Here is an 18,327-nt window from a genome sequence, read left to right on the forward strand (position 1 = left end):
AAAACAGGTTGGGGGGGGGGGGGAGGGAGAGGGGCGGGAAGAGGGAAAAAAAAAAACCTCCCTTATTCTGTTAAAGAACCCTCAATTTTTTGTTGTTGTTTTTTTTTTTTTTTTTTGTTAAAAAAGGACCCATATATTTTTTTTCAGACAAGGTATTTAAAAACACCAGCAAAAGTATAATCAGATCATGAAAATGTTGAATATTATCAAAGACGATACTAAAATATTCACAAAGATATTTACAATAGCAATTCTTAAAATAATTGATTTTGCATAATGAACAGCGCCTTTCTTAAAAAAACTTGAAACAGGAAAAATATAAGTGTGGGACCATCTCTACATAATATGTTTGACAGATTCAATACTTCTACTGGAAAATAAAAGAACTAAACCGCCATTTCCTTTAATATCTACAGCAAGGTGCTGCTGACTAGCATATATATATCACGACGCATGTACAGCAGTAGTGGGAAATGTTAACAAAGAGCAAAATAAAACAAGAACTGCAAAGAATTTACAAACATGACTTTGGTGAGGAAAGCAAATCCAGAGTTGTAAGCACATAGCATGCCATTTACAGCTTGCAAACTGAACACAGAGGGCTAGGAAACTCTAGTCAAACAGATGGGAACAAACAAAATTTGTCTGGCACTTAAGTTTAAAATGTGTTGTGGCGAGCAAATAAAAGTTACTGGATTGGGTTTGGGATGAGGAAAGGAGTAGGTCAAATTTGCTTTAGTAATAAAAAGAAATTAACCAATAACTCCACAGTGGGCAAAAGCTGAAATGTTGCACCACGAGGGCAAAGTTGGCACACATGCACTTCTTACACAGCTACTGTACATAATTTATAAAAGAGAGAGAGAGAGACAAAGAGCACAGAAATGGGCACAGAAGCAATAGGAAGCTCATGCAGGAGAAGCAACCACACGAGAAGCACGGATCACAGGGGCAAGACAGTGATTGTGGCATTAGGGTCTCTTGAGGGCAGCAGCAATCTACCAAGTCATTTTTCCTCCCCATGCCCTTTCCTTCATGAGAACAATTTCTTCCTGGTACCTAAGGTTTAAAAAAAGAAACCGAAGGAGGAGAAAAGAAAGCTTGAATTATTTGTAACAGTCATGAAAACAGAACGCAAAGCAAAATAAAAAAGAAGCTATGTCTATCCAATTTCAATGCCCCTCTTCAAGCTGATTATGAAAAATAATTATGCAGATCGTGATGTTACTCTCCCTCATCCTGCAACAATTTCCTATCTGCCTTTGACCTAGCTTGTCTTATTATGTGTTGTGCAACACACACAGTGATGCAAACGCTCAGGAAGCAAAGGCTGTAGGTTAATAATTGAGAGTTTTGGTTTGCATTCCCCCCTCCCTCTCTTTTCCATTCTGTATGAATTAAATGGCAAAAAGACCACTTACAACAATCTTGACAGTTGGGTGTCAACGCAGCCACAAACGGTAATGATTTGAAACCAAACCACAGAAAAACCCTAAACATTGAAAGTATTTTTTATTTTTTCCATGTGCTTCCAATGTGTGTGTTTGAACAGAGGAATCCTTTGCAAAGAAGTGTTTAAGATTCCTGAACTTTTCTAAGTCCAAACACATGTGGCTGCGGCCTGGAGATGCTCAGGACTCCATTACTGACAAACGTGTTTACTAAACTGCTGTCACCCTCTTGATGGGCTCGTATTTCTTCCCTACCTTTGCCATTTTACTGTACAACTTGTGCTTTCTGGAGCTTTGTGTTTTTGTTTTTTGTTTTGTGTGTGGCCAGAAAAATTACTCCAACACAAACTTGTGCTAGGAGAGGGACAGAGGAGAAGCAGGGTGGAGGGAGATGGTTTCAAAAAAATGGAAGAACATGCGTTGGAAGGACACTCTGAGACAGGTCAATTAAAGACAGTTCCATTTTGTTGCCTTTTCTTCCCTTGCCAAGATTTGTTTTTGCCAAGATACTTCACACTATGTTTATCACAGAACTCTCTCTCTATAGGATGAACAACAAACGGGGTTTCCAATAGCTGCACAACTGTCTGTGTTTTGTTGTGACGCATAGCATGGCGGACTCTGAGATTACTGCAGTTTTTTGTGTATTTTTTCTCCCGGCACTTTCACAGTTTTTGAAGCTGACAAAAGCAGTTCTGAGATGAAGAAAGCAGGGAGTGCACCACTGGATCAACTCGTGAGGTGTTTTTTTCTTCTTTTGTGGAAAAGGAGTGTTAAGATTCCTCGCTGTGCAGCCACACGTGTGAACAAGTGAAAGGGGTGGGGGAATACATGTGGGTTCAATTGTTCTCAAAGAGAGACAGAAGGTCATCATTGCTATTGCTTGGCAAATCAGGAGGATCCAGGTACGAAAGCAGCTCATCTGGATTTGTGAGTTCTGGAAGCAGCTATAAGATACAAAGATAAAAGGAAAATTACAGATAACAGAAATACAATTGTGAGAAAAGGGATTAAAACACCATACATTCCAGGAAACTGGCTTTCATATACATATATTGAAATGAATCTGACAGCAGTAATGCTGCCTAACACCCTAAGGTGATGCAGTAGCCACTTGTTTGTGAAAGCCTCTATTACTCAACTTCCCCATCACAAAGCTTATCAATAAACAAAGTTTAATTCCTGCCTAGTGATGCTGATAAGACCTTCTTGATAAATGCCAGTTACGTAGGTTAGTTTCATGTAGAACACCGAATGTAAACTTGAACCATGCAGTCATGTAAGACTTATTTGATCCTTAAAGTGGATCAACAAAGCCTGGTGTATGTGACTGGCAGGCAGCAGCGTGGTGACTGCTTTAGGCCTGCATCCCTATGGAGCGAGGCTGCTGTGTCCACCCCTTCCTCATGCATGGACACACAGGCTGGGCAGTGAGCTGGATTGGAACTCACCAGATTTTGAAACTAACCCAGACCAAAAAAAGCCCCCAAATCAAAATTAAAAAACGCACTGAAAGTCCTAAGGAGGAGTAGGGGGTGGGGAGTGACAAGGCAGGCAGCTGACCTCCTTTTCTCTCTGTGGCAGTGACAGCTGATGGTAATTGGAAGTGCTTATTCAACTTCACCTTATGTGCATTTCAAGGTATTTTAAAGGGTCAGGGGCATAACACTCCAACCAACAGAAAATGCACTGATCTTCACAAGGTTTTAAATGTATCAAGATAAAAAGTTTTTTAACTTATGTTTTCACTAACACTGTACTTCAAATAGAACTATTTTTTTTCCCAGGCATCACTCAGATTCTTTTTGATCTGACAAGTCACAAGCACACCTCAGCTACTGAGGGTTTTGTAAGAGGCAATGTTTTCTGGCTTATTCTGCAACTTACCAAGTCTTGGTAAAAAGTAAAAGTATTTATCAACTGACAGGGAAGAGTTTGTAATAAGCTCCCTTTATATTCAGCATTGAGGCCAAGACAGAAAAACATGGAATAATTAGAAAAAACATAAGTACAAGAAATGCATTTTAAATTGTTTTGTGTTTTCAAATACTACGAAAGTAAAATCTTGACTGCATCACGTTTAGCATACAAGTACTATATTTATATGCTTCTTATGCTCAAATGGACAAAGATATTTTTAAATAAGCTATACATGAAATGAAGAAGGAAGTTTATTACTTCCTAAGCATTATTAAAAAAAAAAAAAAAGAAAAAAAAAGAAAGAAAAGTTTGCATAAACAAAACATCCCTGAGGGAATGTTTTTCATAAAACACCTCCTCCTTTTATACACTGCTGTTTTAACTGCTGTTGTCATACTGCTAGACTAAAGATATACAGCTTTTAAATGCATTTCACCTGCTAGCATAGTTTTCCGAGTATCTAGTATGGGACTAAAAGAAAACTGCGGCCTCACCATATGTTTAGAAAGTAACAAATGGTTGAATGTATCCCACAGATAGTCCAACTCAATTCTTAAAAAATTAACGTAATGTGTCTGAGACTCACTCTTTTATACAGAGGATTGCTGTTTTTGTTTTTCTTTTTTTTTTTTTTTTTTAGAAAGGTGAAAGTTTAAAATAATACGCTCTTTAACAATTCTGCCTTCTGAATTTTGAAGGTGTATTTCACATGATGAAGTGAAAATTCAAGACTAGGATATTTCTAAGACTCCTCAAAAGAGAATCGTCCAGTTTTTGCTAGTTAAGGTATATTTTGACACAGTCTCAAGGAGAAAAAGGGTAAAGGGGAGGAAATTCTGAAAACAAGAAGAGCATTTCTGAATGCTGGGGTGTCTCCCTGCATGCAGGCCTGTGCAACACATGGCCCACAAGCCAGGAGCTGGCACTGTAGCTTGGCCGCTGGTATGTGGGAATCCTCATGGCAGCCCCTTGCAGCAAGAGGCAAATCCAAGGACTCAGCTGGGTGCAGTGCTGAGCCAGGAGGGAAGGATGGAGGGCTGAGATGGGCAGGCACTGTGAGGGTGTGTTGGACTTGTCAGAACTTTAAGAGTACACCCAGTGCTCCTGAAGTGATCCTGTAGTGCTCTCACCAGGCATCTGCGCCCCGTGCCTCTGCTGTGTGTGGTGTGAGTGTGGGTCATCTCCTTCTATAGGAGGTGTACCCTTCTGCCTGGTTAAGCACTGCACTGGCACTAATGAATGACCCCGTCTATGCCAGCAGGCAGTGGGCCCAGCTGCCCACAGTGCATTCCCCAGCTTGGTTCCAGCTCACAGACAGTGCTGCATGGTGCCTTGCTCTGCCTGGTTCCACAAGTCACCAGTAACTAAACCTGCTGACATCATTCATCTGAGCATGACTGAGCTCACAGATATTTCTAAGCTCTATGCTCTCCACACTGTGCAGCGCTTGCTTCACTAAGCTACAGCAATTTCAGTTTCAGCGTTGCACCAAATGCCTCCACCAGCGATACTCACAGTACTATAACATCTATTTTCTTTTCACTAAGGAACAATTGCCTGACCCATTACAGTGTACAGGGTTACTTAAATACTTGAAGAAAAAACGATATTTTTATTTCACCTACTGATATTACTCATATGGCATCCTTAAGGGCTCAGACCTCCAGTTGCCACATGACCTGCAGCTCCTGAGAGATGTGCCATGGCCTTGCTGTGTGACAGACACAGCCTGGCTCCAGCACAGGCACTGCTTACTGAGGGCTTCTCCCAGTGCCTGGAGCCTGCCTTCCCCTGCGAGGCTGCCTGATGGCACAGTGCTGTCATGAGACAGGGAACAGGCACGCACACAACAACAGCACGGACAGGTATAAACCTGAGGCACAGAGTGAACACTTCTCTCAGAAAAATACATTGTGCGGCAGACTTTGGACCAGACAGAAGATACAAGTACAGGAATGCATGACTTAAACAAAAATTCAACTCTAGTGCTAAGAAACATGACCTTTGGAAGGTGAGTGGTTGACCAGAGGGATGCCTCAGGTAGCTCACTCCCAGCACTAGCAGTGGGTGGCTGCAGACATTACTTCTGTCTTTAACACTAGGCTCATCTTCGTTTAGTCACATGCTGCTCTCAACCCTGGCTAAGGAGGCAGAAGATGTCCTTGCTGTTCATTTGAAGCACTTGCATGGTATGGAGCAGGACATGTGCTACTGAGTGCGGTGGCAGGGCCCAGAGCCAGGGATGGACGCCACTGCCAGGCACTGCAATGCCGAAGCTGAGCCAGCACACAGCTCAACGGGCACCATGTGGCCCAAGCCCGGCCCATGTGCAGCCGCCTCCTTCTAATCTGGAGGCTGCAGCGGCTCCAGGGCCTGGGCTCGTGCACACGAGTGCCTTCATCAGGCAGCGAGGGGATGGGAGATCTCTCTTCTGTGCAGACACTTGACCTGTTGTCTCAAGAGAAACCTGCCTGCCTGCTATGAGGAGGACACGGCTGGCACGTCATATGGCTTAAAACAGAAGAGTTTCCACAGCAAGCCAGGAGCGCCCTGTCACCTCAGCTGCAGTGACTACGCCCATGTACCCAAGCATGAGACGATGGCATGTGCTGTGGAAGCGGCTCCCCGTCCCCGAACCCACCCCGCCCTCCCGCCGCCATGTCAAGCACACGCTATGGCAGGCAGATGATAGTATGACACAGACTTACATCCAGCGAGGGCTCCGGCATGTCAGGTGCTCCCTGTCCACCAGCCTGACCCTCTAAGGCTGAGGAGGGATTAAAGGTCAGGTCACTGTGTGGATGGTTGCCAGAAGCGGCCGGGGGCGGCTGCCGGGACTGCTGGCTGGGAGGCCCGCTGTGATGTAATGGCTGCCCTGACTGGCTGCTGGGGTGAGGGACGTGCAAACCTTGCTGCATGGAAGTATGGGACTGATCAGTGCTGCCGGGATGAGGGATCTGCGGAGGAGGAAAAAAGCAGGAAAAGAAAGTGAGGCCACAAGGTACAGTGCTCGCGGTGCCTGACTCTGTAACCGCATGTTAAAAGGAAACAACAAAAATGAATTAAAAAGACCAAAAAAAAAAAAAAAAAAAAAAAAGAAAAAAAAAAGAGAAAAAAAAGCGTAATTGGAAAAGAAAGCTCCATATCCCAATGCTGGAGGAAATGTTTGGCTTTTTGGAGGTCACTTGCAAAGGGAAATAAACACACTGGGTTTGTGCTGCTGCATTTGCTTTGCTGTAATGTGGGAAGCTGTGGCTGAAGGTGCAAATCAAGCAGCCTATGGAGTTGAGGGGGGCTGATGGTGCTGCTCAGCATGAGCCAGGCAGATGCACTGCCCTTGAAAAATTTCAAGAATGAATGGAGAATTTGTTGAATAATAATCCCTGTGCCAGCAAAATGATTAACTGAGAAAATACTTAAGTTCTACTCAGATTCCTTATTGGGCAGCTTCCCTGACATTGCTACCTATTCTTGTTTCAGCTTGTTACAAACATCTGGCAAATGCCAGCCCTTCCTACGCCTTCCTCTATTCTATTTTCATCCATCTTTTCAGAATACAGCATCCCTTTTAAGGGATTTTCTTAGCTGATGGTTGAAAAAACCAAGCTCCTCAGCCACCCATAGAGCTGCCGGACGTGGCCGCATACCTGGAGACACCCTGTGAAGTACAACACATTATTTTAAATTAAGCAAAGATCATGCAACAGAATGCATTTTTATTTTCACATGGGCAAGTTCTCTACCAAAAACTTTGTATTTTCTAGGATTTCAATGGGGAATAACCTACCAAACCACATGCATCTTCTAAACCCTATTATGGAAGAATGGAGGTAAAAATCTCTCTCACATTACAGAGAAGCAACAAAAATGCACAAACCCATGCTACATGTCATCTTTAATGCTAGTGGACTCTTTGGGACTTGACCATGGTGCCGTGAGAAAAATGAGTGTGAATGCCTTAAGATTGTTTCATGTTAATTGGGTATATGGAGAAGCAAAAAATGTAAACATTTTTTGAGAAATGCTACATTGCCACACAGTGGAGCTGAAACAAAAGAACAGATATGTACAACAACAGCATGAAATTCATCCAGCCAAGCCAACAGAAACTGGCAAAATGCTATGTCACATGTCAGCATTGACCCTTTCATAACACAGTAAACTACAAGGCTATTTTAACCTTAATCTTCACTTTTGGAAAGCAAAAGGGAGGTTATTACAAAATTAATTAAAATATTCCAAGATATTAAGGAAAAAAATATCACAGAAACAAGCATTTTATAGAGAAACATTTTTCCACTCGCATGAAAACTGACATCTGAACAGTGATACAATGGGACACTCAAACTCAGCTACATGGAAGTCCTTTTCAATAGTTTGGCAGTAGGAATGTTGGTGGAAATCAGAAGGATTCTATGTGTAAAGTGTTTCTGTGTCTCCTTCCTATATGAGACTTTAAAATAACTATTACAAAGTACTGTTGCACACTCTTCTTTCCATTAGCGTCATAATTTGACTACCTGGAAGGTATTATGTAACATTATTGTTGTTACCTTAGAGGTAAACTTGTACAAAATCAGCCCGTAGACCACAGTTTAATGTAAATGAATCTGCAGCCTAAGACTTTGCAACAGTCCAAGTGAAAGTAGATGCCTGTCCAAATAGTATCGTTTCCGTCTTCGTTCACTGAGAACACGTGCAACAGAAACTGTGCAAAGTAAGAAAGCTTAATAATAACAAAAAGTAAAGAGCAATTAAAGACAGTGTTGCTGAAGCGGGAAAGTTGTTTCCAGAAAATAAAACAAAATCGGATCATCTTGAAAATTCTCTCAGATTTATCCCCCAAATGCACATGGCAAGGGTCACACTGGTGTGCTTATAGAAGTAATTATTTTAAAAAAAGAGGCATTCATATGTTTTCAGATATATTTCAGAACAGATAAGCAGGTTAGAAATTTTATACATTATGTTTCCATATACTAACATTATATAAATGTTTTGTTGATAAGGCAGTATCTTGAGCAGAGATAACTGTTGGACAGGGACCCATTGCTCATTATAAGATGAGGGTTATCATTATCTTAAATAGCCAACACAGCTTCAAAATCCACCTGATGGCATTCATCAAGGCCTACCTGGGACAGAGTAAATGCTCAGGACTATTTTTCTGTCTTTATTCAGCTGAGTAATGATGAATTAATTACCACTGGTGTAAAAACACTCTAAACGATACGACACATGGGTCTCCAACTCACATCTGCAACTTGCACTGGTTTTATTTCAAAAGCACTAAGTTACATTAGGAATACTTAGTCAACAAAGTTGCCACTGCTTACATAGCAAGGTAATTCAGAGTTGTTTTTAGGAGTGTAAACTGTGGCACTCTTAAAACATTTACAATCTGTAAAAGTAAAGTTTATAGCTGACACAACTACATCTTCTGTTTAATAGCATAAAACCACAATTCTTTATGAGTCAGTCTAAGAGTGACCTCTAGGAGTGCTGAGATGAACAGCAACAGAGCTTGCCAACTGCAGAATGATATTCCTTTGATCTCAGGAGAAAATTGATAGTGAAAAAAAAGATCATTAGGTTAAGTCAATTGTTTATATATCTCTCCACTACAGAGGTTACAGACTCACCAACTCTTGGAGCTGTGCTAAGTGGCAGAACCATGGAAAGATGCCATCCTGCCTGGCCGTTCTCTGCCACATTTCCCATCCTTTTTTCCTTTGCCATCACATGCATCCTTGCAAACTCAACAGGTGGACTGTCACAAATCAAAACCTCCCCCATATTTGTTTTCAATTATATCAATACCATATCCTAATAGCATGCATTTCTCTAAAAGCAGCAGTTTTAAAGCTGTCTTTCCTGTGTGTCTGTTACCAAAAACCAGTTCCTTTCTGAGAGAGAAGAATGAAGATAGGAAAAACAGAGGAGGGAAGCATAGATATCATGATATTGACAAAGTTCTGCTAGAGTACTATCAGTTCACAGAAGTGGCCTAAAAACTGTATGGCCAAATTGGCGAGGTCAATCTAATTCTATTGTGCAAAGAGATGTGAAAACTGATCCTTATTAAGGCAAATCACCCACTGACATAAGCCAGGTGGAGTCTGCTTTAGTGCCACTTTCTTTTCTCAAAATAGCACAGCTTGCATATCATAATAGAATTGGGAGAAGCAAGGCAAAGGTTTACTTTAATTGCTAGCTATCATAAGCAAGCATTAGATCTGCTACAAACTGACCCAGAGAATCAAAAGTCTATTAACGGTTGCCCAAATACTCTCTTACAGTTCTGCAGTATGCACAGCCTCGAGCAACTTTTAACTGCTCTTATCTGTAAGGACTCCAATTTTCAGAAAACCACAGATTCTTCACTTTCATATTCAACCGCTTCATACCCTGACACTTCAGAGATTTTACTAGGGCAACCTTTGCAGTAAAGGTAAAGCGGTTAACCGATGGAGTGGAAATGTAGGTGTCACAGAAGGGGAGGTGCAGAAGAATTCCCCGCGGCTTTGGTTCAAAGGACAGTAGCTGTGTGTGAGTGCTTCAGGATGGTAGAACTTCCCCTCACCACTACATTCTTATGCTGTACAGTTGGTTCAGATTCAGATACTCAGGTTGCTCATTAAACTGATATGTAAAATTTGCCAAAGTAAAATTAAATTTACAGCGTGCTTGTTCTATCCTTTATTAGCCTGTGAAGTGATAAAGTCATTACAGTTCCTGGACTCTTTCTTTGCAGACATTTTTTTCACTTGGGATCTGTCCAAGCTATACTAAGAACGCTCTCTCCGCTCCCTTCCTATTTCTCACCATCCTCCTCGGAAAATCCACTGCCAGCTAGAGGAGACACTGTCTGAGTAGGCTTTTCCTAAGCATCTGCTACCACATATCCTCATTACATTCTGAAATAGTACTTTCTAGTGCTCAATGAAGTCACAGCACAGATGACTTGTCAAGTTAAACGTCCTTCCTGTGCAGTAACAGCACATCATAAAGTCCCTGCCCTGTAACTTAATTGAATATAAAAGGATATATACACACACATATACCACACAGAGTTAAAACAGATGACTAGCCATGCCTAAGAGCTAAACACTGCTGGTAACTTTTCTATCATCTTGTTGCTGCAGTACTGCATCATCTGGATGTAAAGTTCTGCATATAAAACTTGGTTCACCGAGCAAGCTGCTTTTCTAATGAGCAGTTCTGCCTTTCCACCTGAGATCTGAGGAACCTGTTTTTTAAATCTATTACATTGGTGCAGCCTCAGACCAGCTGCAGTATCTCTCCTTGAAATCTACAGGCTTATCCTATTCCCAACAGCTTAAAGGTACGTTTTATTCTACTTGGATAGCATCCCTCACAAAATGCTTTGGTGCAAACTTTGACCTCAGAAACAAAGTCAGGGAAGACACTGTCCCTGCTCTGAATCAGTCAATGTCTTGCTATAACAAGCTGTCTGCTGAAGATGGACATTCACGGATACTGCTGGCTAGTTTTTCCCAGGTGTCAGAGGAAAGCACAATGATTAACACAGGTACACTGAGCCAGGTTGTTTCTTTCAGATAAACAAGCTTAAACGACAATTTTTTAAAAAAAAAAACCTTAAAACATTTCTCCACAAACTTGAAAAGGCCAGAAACTAAAACTGACATTTCTGACAACATTTCTCAGGGCTGCTCTATTTCAGATGCTGCCAAAGTTAGGAATCCAAAACAAGGAAAATCAAATCACAAGGAAAGTCCATTCGCCTGACTGGAGCATCTTAGTCCTGCAAAGAAAGATCTACATCTGCAGCATCATTACTTACAGATTCCTGCATAGGGTGACTGAGAGGTTTGTCGAGAGCTGCCATGCTGCTCGGCATGTCTGGGGGATGTGACAGCTGTGGCCCATGCATGAAATCATTCATAGATGTTCCACCAGGATTCCCGTGTGGAAAATCAAAATTGCCATGACCTTGGTAACTGTTACCTGAAAGACAAGCAGATACAATACAAAATAATTTATTTATTTATTTATTTTTCCTGACACTGATCTTTTAGAGTCTTGCTAAAGCTGTGCAGGGCTATATATCTCCCTTGCATAGGATGGGGAACATAGCAATGTTGCGCTCCCCATTGCAGAGGCAGCTGAATGAATAGGGAGGAAAAATGGCATTTGGTTTTCTTGTATTGGCTACTGGTGGGAATATTAGAATTGACTGTAGTAATTCGTGTACATTCTGAAAATAACTGCAACCTCCTGACACCTAGAAAAGCTGCTGTTAAGTCACTAATTAAACTTAAGCAAGACAAAAAGTCAGAAGAATCAGAGTGAAACTGCCCAAGCACAAATTATATATAGGACACCTGTGTTATTTTTATCTACATTTCCACGCACTAAGGAGGACTGTAGCTTTGCATTAGTTTCTGACAAAGTTAATTGACCTCTTCTTTCTCAGTATAAATAGGCAACTTCTGTTGAGATAATGCAGAAGAGGCCTCCATGTCTAATTGAGGCTTATGATGTAATTCTCCTTGTTCCCATGAAACCTAATAACATGCATTCGACTCCAATTTTCCCTTTCTGGAAACACCTACCCTCATTTTCAGAGCTACAAGTTGCCTGCTCGCATCCTGTGTTTCAGATGTGGAAACACGCATTCACAAATGAAAAATCAGCAAATCTATGAAATGTAACTTTGGATGGAAAGGATGTTCTCCAGAGCATCAAAATTCCATAACAATTCAGTATCAGGTTTTAACCCTCACACATCTACTATTTAGCAGCAAACCTGGGGCCCTCTGCTGAATTTCAGGACAAGTGTGTTTTGATCCCTTTCACCTCAGCCCTGTGAACGTTACTATAATTCTGCAGTATGCATGCATCATAGTACAGGGGACTTATTTTCACAATTCTTTTCCGTTCTGATCCCTCTGTTAGCACTTTCATTTGAGATACCAACTCTGTTGGTTTATCTGCTCTGAAGAATTAAGACTGGACTGAAGCCATTGAGCTATTTTTTTATATGTGACCTAACTGCATGATACTGAACTCAGAAACAATAGAATAGTTTTGGAACTTGAACAGAGAACTTGGAATACAGCAGCTTTAAATGGAAGAAGTCAAGAAGGGAGTTCAACAAACCAAAGTAGCTGCAACATTTGCTCTTCAGCACAGTTTCATAAGCAGAAGCTTAATCTCAGAGGAATAGAAGTCATTAGCCATGTAAGAGTATTTCTCAGAGAAGTCAGGTCTTTGATCTACCATGTAAATACCACAGAGCCTTACTAATTCCCATTTTGCTAATCTGCAAACTGGATAATTCTCCCAGAATGTAACTGCTCTTGCCTCACTTCTCAGGAAAAATTTAATAAGCTCTTGTATTATCAAGTACTTGCTGCATTTACAAACTATACTTCAGTATAATTGCAAATAAAAACCACAGTAATAACACTACTACTTTTTTTCTAGAATGTTGTCAATCAGAGGACATCACTTAATAATAAAGGCTAAGTTTCATTGCACACACTGATAGAGAATAAAAACATGATGCCCAGGCATTTACAGCCATGCAGAAATACACCCTTCTCTGGGGCAAGAGTTAAGCCACCCACTGAGGGATACACCTGTAAAGTCATTTAGGATAATCTGGTTCCTTGCACTGATACGTGTGTTGCAGCAGAGGTATAACAAAATGGATTTCACATGATGAGCAGAAGCTCTGAGCAGCAATGCCTAACTCTGCTACAGGATCTCAGCGGAAGGGAGGGAAATAACAGTCCAGGCAACAATCACTAAAGAAACACTAAAACCCAGCTTACATGACTACTGTGTCCATTCCTGAGTAAAGGAGCTAGAAAGATGATAAAGAAAAGATGGCTCTGTTCTCATGTTCTGACTGCGTTTCACTCCTACTTAGCAACTGAAAAATTTGTGATTCAGTGCTCTTGGCTTTGTTATAGTAATCATTCATCTGTTTGAAAACCTGGAAAGTTTTATCATCTGTCATCAGTTTTGCAGTCATTGGAGCAAATGAACCATATTTTGCATGCAAGATACATTTTTCTTCAAATGCCTGCAAAAAGCACATATATCACCTTGTAATCAATTTGAGGATTCTGATGGTGTGAACAGTTGGTCTTTTCTCTGAGCTGAACTGAGTCATATCTTATTTCTTGCAAAAAGAACAGTCTCTGGTTTCATATTTTTAGAATTGTCAGTATAATTTAGTTATTCAGAGTATCCCAGTCATTTGAAAAGGTATTTCCACTGCTTGGATTTAGTTCTATCTTTCTCAAACTGGCAATGCATGGACAGAGGATCTCAGAAGTCATAATCCAATGCAAAGGTGTTTGCAAAGCAGCTAAAAGTTTGATTGATCCATGAAATGTCAGCCGCCTGCTCAAGTGGCAGGATTAATGACTCAGGTTTGCTACGTAGTAAGTAATGTAGCAGGACGAGCTTTTATTAGAATGAGAGGGAACAGAAGGAAAACAGACAGAAAAAATGAGGAAAGATGTACATTGTGGCAGGCCATGAATGCATAAGGGAACACACAGTGCTCAATGATTTAGAGAGAGCTGCATGGCAATAAATGTGGCAGTCACCAATTGCCTTACTAAAAGATATTTCCTCTAACCAGATGAATCTTATATGAAAAGTCTCGTGCAGAATTTCAGAACTGAAGCCACACGTATTTTGATTTCCTTTTGAATGTCCATGAGAAGGCGCAGTGACAAACCTGCGTAACAAAGGAATCCGACTGACTCACTGACATTGAAAGTAACAATTTGCACAAACAAAGATGTAAAAGCTACCTTGGTTTCCATATTCGGTGGAGTTGTTGCCTCCTGGAGGAGGTGGGAGGGATGGGTAAGGTGATGGTCCAGGACCCAAAGCTGCAATCATCTCCATCACATTTGGCATGATCATCTGGCTTGGACTCATGGTCTTAAATCTTTTGGAGGGAATGCCATCTGGGTCATCTTTGATGTGAATATCTGACTTTATAGGGACTGGCCTCCAACTGCATGTTGGATCAATGGTAACTTCTTCAAACTCTGAGCTGTAAAATAACACGAGAATTTTAGCACATCAATTGCTCTTCGGTTTCCTGTCAATTCTGCTGATATTTCCCTAAGAAACTGATGGTAACAAATGTTTTTAAGTGTTCTAGTATATACAACCTCAAAATCTTTCACTCCTCAAGTGTGTGCTGAAAGCGAATTTTAGAAATGGCAACTGTGAGAGCACATTTCTGTTTATATCCTCACAGTGAAATCCAAATGTATCTACATATGAATCAGAAGGTCTCCTTCTAAACACGAGAAAACATTTCATCCTCCATTCTCATTCTTCCTTCTGCTTCATTGATGAGGTTGTCATCAGGAGATGACCCAAACAAGATCTATTAAGCAGGCAGAAAGAGACACACTATTATTAGCTATGCTCACTGACATTACTAGCTTTACCAAGAAGCCATGAAACAGAATACTCAAGTTCAATCATTAACACCTTATTTGGCATGACTGTCTCAGCACTCAATGAAAGATGTCCCAGTTACTTAATCTTGGATATCAGAAATATCAATTCACTTACTTCTGTATAGCGTTGAGAATACCCCACATGTACTGGTCAACCTCCAAGCCCTCCAGCAGAGCAGTTTTACTAGAAAAGGAAAAAAAAAAAACAAACAAAAATCCAACTCCTTCATATTAGAATATATCTTCATATATTTAAAAGAAGGATAGGTTAGTGATGGAATCAGCAGTCTAAGATCTACCAACTATCTCTTACAAGTAACTTATAATGACTTGGGAGAAACAGCTTCAGCTCTACATCTGCTTTACCAAGATAATAGTTTTTAAAATCAAATAGGTAAAATAAGGATACTTGCGTACATACATATGTAGATCTGTGTATGCCCACTAACTGTTCACATCTTTGTTGATTGTTGATTTTATTGAACTGTATTTCAGATATAAAGTCTCTTCAAGCACAGATCTCTCCTGTGGCCATCATCTATAACTACTAATTTTTAAAAACTGCATCTGTGCTGTTTTCTTGAGCTACGCAGTAATATGCCTTCAAAATAACTGCATATTATAACTGTTTTACAGAGCACACATGGGGACAGAACAAAACAGTAACAGTAATGACTGAGTTACATCGGCTCTAAGATCAGAATGTAGGTGCTCATACTTAGAGAAAGAGGATACAAATTTTAGCCTGAATATATCAATACATAAACTATGAAGTAACTGCTATCTTTTAAGACATCCAATTCTTATTTTTAGCCAAACTCAAAAGATTAAAAAGCTTGAGGTAATTCAGAGAAATCATCTGAGCTTTAGGATAGCTATGAATCACAGATGGTCAAGCTTATCTCAAGTCTGTGACGTTCACAGAAGCAGATAAAATGGACAATGGCCACATCTATTCAATAGATAACATTGGCTGACACAGATGGGCAGAGGTGCTTGCAAATTGCTACAGCTACAGATGCCCAAGCTTAAGAGCACTGGCTCTCAGCTGAGGCTGTAACCAAGTCATAACCATGTGCACTAAGCACAGCAGGTTACAGACATTGAATGGGCTTGCAGACATTCTGTGAGTCTTTTTTTGCTCAGTTAAATGTGACCACTTTAAAGCGTTATCTTCTGTTTCTTCTGCAGTATGCAAGTGCTCTGGTCAAGACATAAGGTTGAAAATATACTGAGGTATTTTCCTTTTTCTGTAAGCAATTTCTCCCAACTTTCGTAGTAGCAGCTTCTTGGAAACATTTCAGCTTTTTAAAATCAGCCTTATTCTGAACTGGAATCCTTTCTACTTTCTGCTTTTGCCTTCATTTGCACTTGACATTGACCCTGGAGGATCCTACTGGCAAATGCTGCAGCCTCCAAAATTCCCATTCTCCTTGAACACTGGCGTTAACTGCATTCCTACGTGACTCAAAGCACAATGCCCAAGACAGTTATTTGGCATCCTTAAACCACCAAACTCAACTGGATATTGAGAATTTTAATATTTAAATATTTGAAGTTTACTAATTTGAGCATTACAACATGAAAATTACAAAAGTAACTCCAGAATAGACTATCTATTCTTTTATCATGGTATGTTGCTATCAGCTCCTTGTTTATACTTCATAGTCTAGAGGAAAATCAACTCCCAGTTCACCAGTTTCATGTAGATATCTGTCTTATCACTACAAATATTTGAGCTTCTTTTGAACTCTACACAATACAATGATATCCTGATGAGAGCTAGCAGACGATACACTTTGTGAGAAAATGTCCTGTTAACTGTTTTTGAATTTCTAAAAAATCCAGGGTGTTCCCCCAATTCATGCAATACTGAAGAACTCTCACTGGACTTTAGGTAAATGTTATGTATTTATATATCTCATTTTCTAGCACTTCCTTTCTCTCCCTTCCAAATAAATTATCTTTTCTTCATTACCTTCAATATTACTGAAATTTGGTTAAATCACCTATAGCAGCATTTCACATAGCATAGTTGCACTTACTTGCATACTGGACACCTCCAAGTTCCTCTTTCACAGTTCAGTTGTAAGTAAGATTCCAGATCAAAGCACTATGTATCAGAAAGAAAGAAAGGAAGAAAGAAAGAAAGAAAGAAAGAAAGAAAGAAAAAAGAAAACAACAACAAAAGAGAAAAATCAAAGGAAAATACTGTATTAACTGAGTCAGACAAAAGTAAAACTGCCATGAATAAAACCCTACTAGAACTAACTTCTAAACCAAGTAGTGTACTTGTCTCTACATTCAACAGAAATACATATATGTATTTAACTTCTTATATTGATAGACAAAAAGGAAATCTGTTAAGCTCTCTCTTACAATAATGTGTTACTACACATGGTGGAAGGAACACTGTAATGTCATTGGCATTTACTCACTTGTACGTGCTTGCAATCATGACCCCTTGCTGGGAGCTGAATCCGCCGGAATGTGATCGGACACTTCAGAGACACTTTAATGGCTGTTTGCTCTACTCCATCTTCCCCATTTAGTGTTGCATTGCCAGAGGAAGCTGCTACACTACTGAAGTTCCTCTTTACTGTTTAGGAAGAAGGCATGCATGAGAAAATACATGTACTCTTTAAATCCTAATGTAGAAATTTGAAGGACCAACAATTCATCCTTTACAGGCTACTCTAACAGACAATTTATCCACATGAGTGTATGCTGCATAATCTTGTGCTGTACAGACAAACTATCACACACATGGATATCAGCCTCTGTCTCAACTATAGCAAGTGCTACACATGCACTTAAAGCAGCCCTAAATGAAAAAAGGAGAAGAATCTTTTAATGCAACTCTTTGGAATAGGAGAAAAACAAATACGGGGGAAATGCAGACTATCCCAGGACAGAAGAGCCACCATTAGGGACTAAGTTTGTGTTCTTGGTATTTTGTTACCCCACCGAAACAGACTTCAAAATTTGAGTATCCCAAGGTTTTAATCTATGCACAGAATATTCTGGAAATTCTTAAGTGTAATTTAAAGTTTTCAGTAGGCAAGCAAATCTGGTGTAGAAATAGTTAATCACAATTTAACATAGGCATTTAAAGAAAGTCATCACCCACAAAAAACAAAACTCACTCTTGGTGATACAATGTTCTGCTGGGAGGAGGCGTTTCTTTAGTAGACCTTGAAGTACAGAGCGAACTGACGGCCGGTGTACTAACTGCAACACGAACAAGTGTGACTGAAAGAGAACACGCTTTGTTACCACGAGAACCAAGCACACATGGCACATACGCTGCTGAACAGAGCTGCATTCTTCCCTTGGATGCATAGCTTCAGAAGGCATCTAATGCATAAATATGAAAGCTGGTGCTGCTCTGCTGAGTGCACGCACTCCCATAGGGATATATTGAATGCTGTACAGTATCTTGTTCAGTTCCCCAGGAGCACAGCATACAATAG

The 18,327-nt window shown here is 40.3% G+C and overlaps 1 protein-coding gene across 5 annotated transcripts in view; it reads right to left on the reverse strand.

Annotated features, from left to right (window-relative positions):
* Positions 1-378: 378 nt before the first annotated feature.
* Positions 379-18,327, reverse strand: part of ZMIZ1 (zinc finger MIZ-type containing 1) — a 322,545-nt gene continuing 304,596 nt past the window's right edge. For all 5 annotated transcript variants that reach the window (XM_042862784.1, XM_042862787.1, XM_042862785.1 and 2 more), the window contains 8 exons: positions 18,001-18,106; positions 17,293-17,453; positions 16,900-16,967; positions 14,970-15,038; positions 14,189-14,436; positions 11,197-11,360; positions 6,080-6,328; positions 379-2,398 (listed from right to left, as the gene is read on the reverse strand). In XM_042862784.1, the coding sequence (XP_042718718.1) occupies positions 2,291-2,398; positions 6,080-6,328; positions 11,197-11,360; positions 14,189-14,436; positions 14,970-15,038; positions 16,900-16,967; positions 17,293-17,453; positions 18,001-18,106 (1,173 nt within the window). In that variant the 3' untranslated portion in view covers positions 379-2,290. The remainder of the gene's footprint in view (positions 2,399-6,079; positions 6,329-11,196; positions 11,361-14,188; positions 14,437-14,969; positions 15,039-16,899; positions 16,968-17,292; positions 17,454-18,000; positions 18,107-18,327) is intronic.

This window comes from Lagopus leucura, unplaced genomic scaffold, assembly GCF_019238085.1.
Source record: "Lagopus leucura isolate 7727_CA_CO unplaced genomic scaffold, USGS_WTPT01 Super-Scaffold_739, whole genome shotgun sequence".
Classification (NCBI taxonomy): domain Eukaryota; kingdom Metazoa; phylum Chordata; class Aves; order Galliformes; family Phasianidae; genus Lagopus; species Lagopus leucura.